The 9233-nt window shown below is 51.3% G+C and overlaps 4 protein-coding genes across 4 annotated transcripts; all 4 read left to right on the top strand.

Annotated features, from left to right (window-relative positions):
- The first annotated feature begins 71 nt into the window (after positions 1-71).
- Positions 72-555, top strand: BDQ94DRAFT_137810 (uncharacterized protein). Its single transcript, XM_026765120.1, has one exon. It carries the CDS (start codon positions 287-289, stop codon positions 476-478), a length of 192 nt encoding a protein of 63 aa, XP_026630283.1. The 5' UTR covers positions 72-286; the 3' UTR covers positions 479-555.
- Positions 466-1518, top strand: BDQ94DRAFT_137808 (uncharacterized protein). The gene is made up of 2 exons (XM_026765119.1): positions 466-902; positions 981-1518. Exon 2 carries the CDS (start codon positions 1036-1038, stop codon positions 1369-1371), a length of 336 nt encoding a protein of 111 aa, XP_026630282.1. The 5' UTR covers positions 466-902; positions 981-1035; the 3' UTR covers positions 1372-1518.
- A 3414-nt stretch (positions 1519-4932) lies between these two features.
- BDQ94DRAFT_167323 (6-phosphogluconolactonase) lies at positions 4933-5733 on the top strand (the record flags this gene model as incomplete). The annotated part of the gene is made up of 1 exon (XM_026770777.1): positions 4933-5733. The coding sequence occupies one exon, from the start codon at positions 4933-4935 to the stop codon at positions 5731-5733; it is 801 nt and encodes a 266-aa protein (XP_026630281.1).
- A 497-nt stretch (positions 5734-6230) lies between these two features.
- Positions 6231-8240, top strand: BDQ94DRAFT_107180 (uncharacterized protein). The gene is made up of 2 exons (XM_026763488.1): positions 6231-6451; positions 6574-8240. Exons 1-2 carry the CDS (start codon positions 6404-6406, stop codon positions 8149-8151), a joined length of 1626 nt encoding a protein of 541 aa, XP_026630280.1. The 5' UTR covers positions 6231-6403; the 3' UTR covers positions 8152-8240.
- Positions 8241-9233: the final 993 nt, after the last annotated feature.

Raw genomic sequence — 9233 nt, 5'->3', positions numbered from 1 at the left:
AAAAAAAGGAAAAAATAAATTCTAATCGATCAAAAAAAAAAAAAAAAAAAAAAAAAAAAAAAAAAAAAAAAATAGACGAAAATGTAAAAAAAATAAAAAACAAAAAAAGTATATATATAAAAAATAGTGATTTTTTTTGTCTCTCTTTTAAAAATAAAATCGACCCAAGACAGGGGGACGGTCGAACTTCAAGAGACTAGTAATAAGAATGAGGCTAGCAATTAATACCGATTGAGGGATAAGGCAGCCGATAGTTCTTGGGAGAAAGCTGCTGCTGCTGCACGGAATGTGGATGCCAGTTTCAGAGTTGAATCTGGAGGATGTCAACCATGAGAGATGGAGGAGGGAAGGCGAGGATCAGTCCTTCATGTATGTAGGCCGGATGCCTCTGCGATGGAATGACGATGTCAATATCCTGGTCTCAGAATGTTGTAGAACGACGACATGCCATGACATGAGAGGTGGCCGACTCTTATGACTTGAACCTGTTGAGAGGGGGGGAAGTTGTGTGTCTTGTCCTGTCCTGTCCTGTCCTGTCCTGTTCTGCTCTGCTCTGCTCTGCTCTGGTCGGGTTTTGTCTCACAGCTTGGCCGTAATTTCAGTTCCGGGTCGTCTGGAGGTACCAGGGCATGCTGGAAGTTACCAGACGGTTACAGACACCATCCAGTGGTGCGTTGACTGAACCCGTTTCTTTTCCTGCCTTGAGTTTCCTGCCCTTCCCGGTCGCATTATGGTTCTTCGGGGACCAGTAGAGTCGATCGATTAGAGATCGGTCGACAATAATGATGTGATCTTAATTCATTGTCCTTTATTATATTTTACTTTTTGACTTTCAACTGTCCTGTCGGTCAATTGTCAAGCAATGCCCAGTATCCTGCATAGATTACAAGCCACTACTTTACGTATGTAGTCTCTAGGGTTCTGATTTTATTCTGGCTCTGTTAATAGTGCAGCTGCCACAGGACTGACCTAAATACTAGATCATCACCAGCCTATAACTAACTGTACTTTTACTTACGCGTGCCTATACCTCACATGCAGGCCAGCGAGGCTTGGTTTGGCTGCGTCAACCACCCCTCGTCCGCCCATCGTCGCTTTTCTCCCTCTCGTTGGTGCTTCGCTCCCAAAGCCGAGGGTCGTGTCGTCATGACTGATCCTGGTGGATGGAGTCGTCCGGGGCGATCACCTGGACGGTTGGGTACTGGTTTCGATCTGCCATTCTCCTCTTCCCTCAGGAACACTCGTGGCCTTGTTGTACTTGTGGTTCAGCAAATGAGAGCCCGAACGGCCGGTAATCGGCGTATCGGTTCGCCCTCGCTGGTCACCTCCACCACCTCCACCGTTCCGTTCCCACTGTCTTTCATGCCTTAGTCATGCTGAGTCCATACAGCGCACGAGATATGGGTCTATTGGAATTTTTGCGAGGGCATATAAAAAAAGGTGAAAATTGAGAATGAGAATACTAAGTGGACCATTTTCACCTTGGCGGACCATGGGGTACCCTGGTGCCCTGGTTCCTTTTTTCTTTTTTTTTTTTTTTTTTTTTTTTTTTTTTCCCATAGATATTTTTATTTTTTAGTATATTGTAGGACCTACAGGGTCATTTTTCTCACAATCTTTTTTTTTTTTTTTTTTTTTTTTTTTTTTTTTTTCTGTGGCTGCCTGTCACTGCTTAACCCAGCTAAACCTCCATTGAACAAGTGTCAGTCCTCAAACTCGATGCTGAGTGGGTGAACCATGATACCTTTCTCGGGTCTCCCAGGCTGTCGGAAGTACGGCGCTACCAGGAATCTACCATGGTCATGTTTCCGGAAGATCGATTGCAGTCTGCGATTGGCAGACCATGGATCGTAGCTATCATCATCATGATCTCTCCATGACAACCAGAACCCTGTCGATTATTCATCCTTCAAAAAGGTCCCTTTTGGTCAATTTACCATCAAAGTATTCCGTACAAAGGTCAGGCATGAACCCACCATTTGCTAATATTACCTCAGCCTCGTGCAAAGGCCTGCGGCTGTGTTGCATACCGTGACTCGCGAGGCGGTTACGGGCTCCACCCCGGGCGTTTCAGACTCTTCTGTCAGACATGAAAGGACCCCCTCCAGTCGCCATGTCCATCATTCCTCGCAGGTTTTATCGGGTAGTCGATCCATGTTGTCCGGTTTAAGGCATTTGGACAATTTCATCTTCCTGATGCAATATCGGTGTAGGCATACGGACCATAGGAATGTTCTACCGGCTCGGGCCTTTCCCAGCTGCCTAACTAATGAGTAGCACCAACCCTTCTGAGTTATCCATCCGGGCGCAGTGGACATTCCTTGATCGCCCGTCACTCGGCTTTCAACGGAACCCGTTTCCGTGCTCTCACTCTGCGCCGTCGTTGTCGTTGCTGCACCCCGGGGGCTAGCGGATGGTCTGATCCATTTTTTCTTTCCCTCGCCAGCAGGCTGGCTGCTGGATGCTGGTGCAAAAATACCTGATTCATTTCGTGTCTTGAGTTGCGCTTGGGTGCCCCCAGCTAAAGCCGGCTTGTCTTGGTAAGTGTGGCTAGCGAGCTAGCTGCAGTCGATTTCTTCTTCCTTCACAGTGGGGAAAGGGAAACCAAGCCGAAAACCCCGAATCCCTACTCCCGTTCCCCTACCCTGCCATGCATTTGGGGGAGGGGACGGAGTGAGCTAGTTGGCCTCGGATCCATGCCTGCGGCGTCCAGCATCGCAGATGCTTGACTCCTTTTTCCTTCGTGCGTGTGCGTTTTGAGGACCGTGAGATCCTTGAGGCATTTTCTGCTTATATACGGGGTAAGATTCTTGTGCTATTTTTGTTGATCTCTCTCTAGTTTCGTAGTGTCCGGTAATTCGCCGATCCGCGATGGCCCTGCAACTACAGACTACTAGATGCCTTGTCCATCCCAGCATCACGGCTAATTGCCAAGAATGGGAATGATGACAGCTATGGACTTTAGGTCGGATGTTCACTTTGGTGACCCCAACCACCAACCACCACCCCGGAACGCTTTGCTGTCTGTACCTAGCAATCCATACAGCACTCCACCTGTACTTCATTCCCCTCTTCAACCCCACTTTGGAAAGGATGATGCTGGCTGCTGCTCCAGATGCAGCAGTATAACCAGTAGCCACATCCTATAGTCTTCCAATTGTGCATACGGGGACTGGAAAGACAGGTCGTCTGGTGCAGAGGGAACGATGCACGGCAGGTCCGTGTCACCTGATATGCCTTGCCCATGCGTCTTTTTCTGTCAAACGGACATAGCCACGAGTAATGGCCTATGGGAATTTTGACGTACTCTGGGACTAGGATCACGGCCTCAGACAAAAGAAGTAAACCTGCATACTTTACCGTGCGTAAAACTATCACCCCGGACCCATGCATTGGCCGTATGGAAACAATGTATGTATTGAGATTGATACCATACTCACGATCGCTACCGGGTGTTGCGGAAGTCAGGCACATGTATTCTTCTTTCTCAAGAGGGCCGCTTTTCTTTCTGTTTCCATGGCGATTCAGAGGATAGCTTGCTTGACTTCCGGGCCTTTCCACATCTTCTTCAGGCTCTTACGGAAGGAAAAAGAAGAGGGCCATTGCCGTGGTGCCGACCTGCACCGATGCACTGATACCGCTAGTTTAGGGTAGTCACCGGGTGCCAGCATCGCCTTATGGAGGTCATCCTACTGCTGGACTCTCCTCTGGCATCTGCAGGATGGTGTAATCGCGCGTGAGCATCCGGTCCGCACCCCGTTGGCGGTAATGCACGAGGACTAAAACGTCAGTGCCTACGACTTGTCCTATCTAGTTACTTTGCAACTTCTTTCCATCTTGAGTGGTGGTGTTCAACCGCCGAGGGTCCAACACTGCCAATCACCATCGGTAAGGCTTTAGTCACAGTGCAGCGGTAATTCACTAGTTAATTAGTTAGTTATTTAGTTAGCAACACTCTGTACTAGACTAGTTCAGAAGTGGATAGTTAGCAAGTCGTAGTAGGAGAGTATCTCGTCAGCAGATGAAGCTTCCCAGTTCCTGCTGCTTCGAGACAGCGAGACGTTACGGTGACATCATCTCACATGCATCCGTTCTCTTTCGTATTTCCTTCCCCTCCATTGAAAGACCAGGAACGGACGAGGCATCAAAACAGGGAATATCCGCAATTCATGAACAGTGGTGTCTTATTCAGTTTTCCCGTCTCTTCAGAAACTTCCGAGGTGGGATGAGGGCATAAGACGAGCGAGAGAGAACCTCGCCGAATATCCGAGCCTGAGGGTCGAGATAAGACTTCCTCTTGTCGAGCGGGTTACAGTCCATTGAGCTCGTTCCTGCAACAGAGCTTCCCTTCCCACCCCCCCGTGTATGGCATCAACAACGACGTCATGGTTAGGGTCTGGGACTACCAGATCTTCCCCCCCCAACTGACCATCGCGCAATTCTAGACTATCTAGACTACAAACCGCAGTATCAACTGACAAACCGACTATGTAACGAGTGACTCGTCAATCCATGGGAAGCGACCGTCACTAGCGTCTTCCTGACGAAGATTGGGTTTCCCCCCCCTCTTCTTCCCTATCTCCCAAGGAATAATGCTTTTCACATCATGATGCTGTAAGAAAAACAATAATAATGATGATGGGGGTTTCCTGGACTGGCCTGTGGATGGCGCAGGAACGTGTTCCCAGTTGCGCCCGGGTTGTGATTCGCTTTCGGCAGGTACGGAGTCTTTCCAGCGTCTCCTCTACTGCCCCGCCACACCCCGCCTGAAGCTGTTGACCGAAAACCACAACCACCACCACCACTAGCTAGCCAGCGACCGAGAATACTACTACTACTACACTTCCTTCTCTTCTTACAACTCGTGAATTTTCCCATCTTACATCTCCCCCCTCACCTTTCATCTCACCCACGTCTTATCTAGCCGTAATAATGGCCGGATCTGCCCCCAACCTCTACAGCTTCCTCAGCAACGACGCTTTGGCCCAGCAATTGAGGCCCTACGTCCTGCGGTGTCAGAACTCGGCCCTCAGCCGTCACAGCACATTCCGCGTCGCAGTCTCTGGTGGCTCCCTTCCAAAAGTTCTCGCCCAAGCTCTACTGGCCCCTGGAAATGGATCCCCCGAAGATACCGCTCAGTTCTCCAAGTGGGACATCTTCTTTGCCGATGAGCGCGCCGTGCCCCTCGATCACGAAGACAGCAACTACCGCCTGCTAAAGGAAGAGCTGCTGAACAAGATTCCCTCGGAGCTGGGTGCCCCGACCGTGCACACGATCGACGCCGATCACGTCAACGATGAAGACCCGCAGGAGCTGGCGGATTTGTACCAGGAAGAGCTGATGCGCTCCTTTGCCGCCAAGGATAGCGTCAAGCTGCCCGTTTTCGATCTAATCCTTCTGGGGTGCGGCCCCGACGGCCACACTTGCAGTCTCTTCCCCGGACACGAATTGCTGCGGGAGAAGGATGCCTGGGTGGCTGCCATCAGCGACTCTCCTAAGCCGCCCCCGAAGCGCATTACCTTGACTTTGCCCGTGGTGACGCATGCCCTCAACATCGCCTTTGTTGCTACTGGCGGTGGAAAGAAGGATATCATGAAGCAGATTTTCGACGCCGAGGAGGGGAGAGACCTGCCCTCCACTCTCGTCAACCAGGGTGGTGGCGAGAAGGTGAGCTGGTTCACCGATAATGCGGCTGTGGAGGGAGTCGCTTTCCCCCGACGTGGAAGCCTGTAACTTATGGGTAGAAAATGGTACGAAACTACTTCGATATGATGGCTGGGGTGAAGGATAAGGAGAGAGTCATGGCGAGGCTACGGAAGGATTCAACTAATCTCAAAATGGGCCCCTGGGCTTTACTGTCATTCGACCACCTGTATTACCAGAGCAAGGGGGGGACGGCTCAGGAACACGTACGTTCAAGGCTGGATGAAGTGTTCATTGCCTCTTATCTTCTATCTGTTGGAGAGTTTCTTTTAGACTTGCCAAAAGTTTGTGTTATCGTTATCCTTCTGATATCACGGACGGGTCTTAATTGAACGATTGACGGTGATCCTGTAATCATCATTCCAGCTATTTGTCTCTAGTACTAATTAGTGAGATGCAATTTCACCTATCTCTGAAGTATCCATGTAGATAGGTGTAGGGAGTGAATGAATGATAGCTGTCCATGCAGATGCGCTCGATCCACCTGACGCAGTGCCAAGCTTTGCCCTGGGGGAAGCGGAACTTCACCGCAAGACGGGCAACCACGGACCTGCCGTCCTCAGCTGAGCTCAGGCCTCGTCTATTTACAACGACGGTTTCCGGGCAGCGTATCTATTCCCCTCGGCGAGGCCCCATCTTGGACTGATCTGATAGCTACCTAGTCGAATGTCACACACATATGATTTGATCTTCAGCAATCATGCCAATCCCAACGCGTTCCCTTTCGCTTCGTGAGCCCCGCAAACAGGTTAGTGTCGCATCTGTTAGTAACTCATTCCACCATCACCCCTAGCGCCTGAGAGCCACCATCCCTCGCATGCTTTCCCTTTCTACCAACACTACTGACGTCTGTTATCATCATCAAAAAAGAATTCTCCTACAGTGCGCACGACGACGACAACAACAACAACAACAACAACAACGGGTAAGCCGGCATCCACGACCTCGACATCAGCAACCAGCACATCTTCCAGTGCTGCGACCAGCACCGAGAACCTCGTGACTCGGAGCAAGAGTCTTTTGCCTGTTCGCGATGAGGGACGTGCGACAAGACCTTCTCGTTTACAACAACCGTCTGAACCCCGCGTAGCGCAGAGGACTAGCAAGGCCTCGGATAAGGCTCCGCAATCGCAGCCCGCCCAGGAGAATACCGGTATAACCCGTCGCCAAAGCCTGATCAGACCGAGCCCGCTGAAGCCCTCCGCACCTCTGAAGCCTACATCTGCCTCGTCAAGAAGGCCTACTGTTGCTCCGAGTCCATCATCGCCGGTTAAACAGGAGATACCCTCGAGGCAGAATGGACGGCCTTTATCGCCGAAGAAAACCGAGACACTCTCGAGACAGAATGGTCGGCCTTTGTCCCCGAAGAAAACTGATATGCCTCCGCCCCCGCGACTTGCCCGGTCGGCTTCTCTCAGACAGCCTGCTGCCCCGAGCTCGAGCACACCGACAGTGACTAGAGGTCATGCGCGGCATCGCAGCCAGGGAATCGTGATACCTTCGGGGGGTCAATCTCCGAGGAAAGTTGACCCTCCTTCGCCTTTCCCTACCTCCGCCACTGTACGGTCACGGGCTCAGCTCTCGACTTATCAACAACCGCTCTCCCCAAAGAAGGTGGCTAAGCCAGCGACTGCAACACAAGCGGCAGCTCCGCCCGCCGTGGATGCGGATTCTTCGTTACTTCCCTCGTCTTGGCCGGAGATTGCGGCGCTACAAACAGAGCTATTACAATTGAGTTTGGTTCACTTGTCTTCGTGCAAACAGCACAACGAATGGGAGACTACCGCGGAAGCACGACTACGGAGGGATTATAATTTGGTGGCAGGCGATTATCAAGCGGCCTTGGCCGATGAGAAGCAGTACCAGAGACAGCTCAACGGGCATGCGTTGCAACACTGGCTTGAGAACACGCGTGAGCGCAATGGACAACGAGGCTTTGCAGAGCAGATCCGTATACTTTCTCAGGTGGCAGAGGAGGTCTACAATTTATCCGACAACTTGGACGGCCGGCACACAGTGGCTGTCCAGGAATTCGAAGTCTGGTTCCAAAGAGTCGAGGAGATCCGGACATTCCGTTTTCATCATGGTCGCAACTTGGACCGGGTGGTTTTTATCGATCCTCTGAACCATGGGTGGCGGGACGAGACATCTGCTTTGGTCATGAAGCTTGAACTGTGCCTGAGACAGCTGCAGAGCTTGGACATTCTTGGATATGGAGATCCGGGGCCTTTAGGCGACTCCGCGCTGTTCCGCACAGCAAAGGGTCTGGAGGAAATGGCCAGCATGATGGTTGAGGAGCTGAACACGATCCGTAAGATTGAAAGCGACGTCGTAAAGTCAGAGCGCGAGTGGGTTAGTCAGCTGGCCCGGCAATTGACTGCAAATCAGGCACATGATCAGAAGCGCCCAACAGTTGGAATGTGGAGACGGCCGTCGTTGAACTCATGAACTTTGTGCTGTCTGCTGAAGAATTGCGAAGAATTGCAGTGAAGGTTGAACTGCAAAGTTACTTGTCGCGGTCAACCTGATCCGTTACTGAACCCCATGCTAAACCCTATCTTCCCCAGGGGTATGGCATGCAGTTTGCTGCTTCTGCCGGATCTACTAGCGTAAGCGGATTCGAACCATGGGAGCGATTCGCAGGCACCGTCTGCATAGCCAGGCATGCATGTGTCATCCAAGGGCCCAAAAACCGGTTCTCGCAGAAGTCCAGTTTTCAACGAGAGCGCAAATCATTCGCCAAAATTTTGCGCTAGCCCTTCCTAGCCGGCTTCTGGCCAGCGGCCGGACAACATTCGGGGTGCTTAACAATACTACGGCCGGTTATCGTGGCCTGTTGAGATTCTAGAAGCTCAACCATCCCACCTTAATTCTTGATTTTTTGGGACACGGCCGGGGCAAACCTGTTCTCCCGACCAGCGGCCTGTCGCGCGCTTGTGACGAAAAGGGAGAAAGGGAGGAGGAAAAGAGTGCAATGGCCTGGGTTTAGATCCCCTCATCCGTGTTCGGGGTATCTGTTGTCTTGCATGTTCCATGACAGTCTAAGATGTTCTTTCCCCCTCCAAAAAATCGGTCTGCGCTGTGTGTGAATCTGTGCTACCAATGGCCATGTTTCACCGCGGAAAAGGGTCTACAGCAGCGCAGGCCTCGGCTCGCGACAAGCATGGTTGATTTGACCGCTGGCTACATCAAGCTCTGCTTTGTGTTATTCCGCGGACGCTGTGCACATCCGTGCAGATCGGTTGGGTGAATGTGGAACCCTCCAGTGTCTGGTGATGAGCCCAATGTACTAAGGAGAAGAGTAGGAAACAGGTTCTTCTCGGTCCATTTCCTAGCCGAATTTGTCAGACCTGGGATTGGAGCGCTCCGATGTAGGCTCACCCTTCGCGAATAGACACTGATGAGGTAAATAGTAATGGATCACCTCTTTATTGCTCCCCTGAGAGAATGTGAGGGGTAGATGACGATCGATTCTCCGAGGCGTAAGAGGGAGGACAGGGAGTGTATTGCGTAAAATGCTCTTAACCGGG

Source organism: Aspergillus welwitschiae (assembly GCF_003344945.1).
Source record: "Aspergillus welwitschiae strain CBS 139.54b unplaced genomic scaffold BDQ94scaffold_5, whole genome shotgun sequence".
NCBI lineage: Eukaryota > Fungi > Ascomycota > Eurotiomycetes > Eurotiales > Aspergillaceae > Aspergillus > Aspergillus welwitschiae.
Note: the sequence above shows the minus strand (reverse complement) of the source record. Positions and strands in the feature narration are given on the sequence as shown.

Excerpts from the sequence above, each read along its gene's own strand:
- BDQ94DRAFT_137808 (XM_026765119.1), top strand. The coding sequence starts at position 1,036 with ATGCAGGCCAGCGAGGCTTGGTTTGGCTGCGTCAACCACCCCTCGTCC.
- BDQ94DRAFT_107180 (XM_026763488.1), top strand. The coding sequence starts at position 6,404 with ATGCCAATCCCAACGCGTTCCCTTTCGCTTCGTGAGCCCCGCAAACAG. Across the intron at positions 6,452-6,573 it reads TTCGTGAGCCCCGCAAACAG|AATTCTCCTACAGTGCGCAC; the intron begins GTTAGTGTCGCA and ends TCATCAAAAAAG.
- BDQ94DRAFT_137810 (XM_026765120.1), top strand. The coding sequence starts at position 287 with ATGTGGATGCCAGTTTCAGAGTTGAATCTGGAGGATGTCAACCATGAG.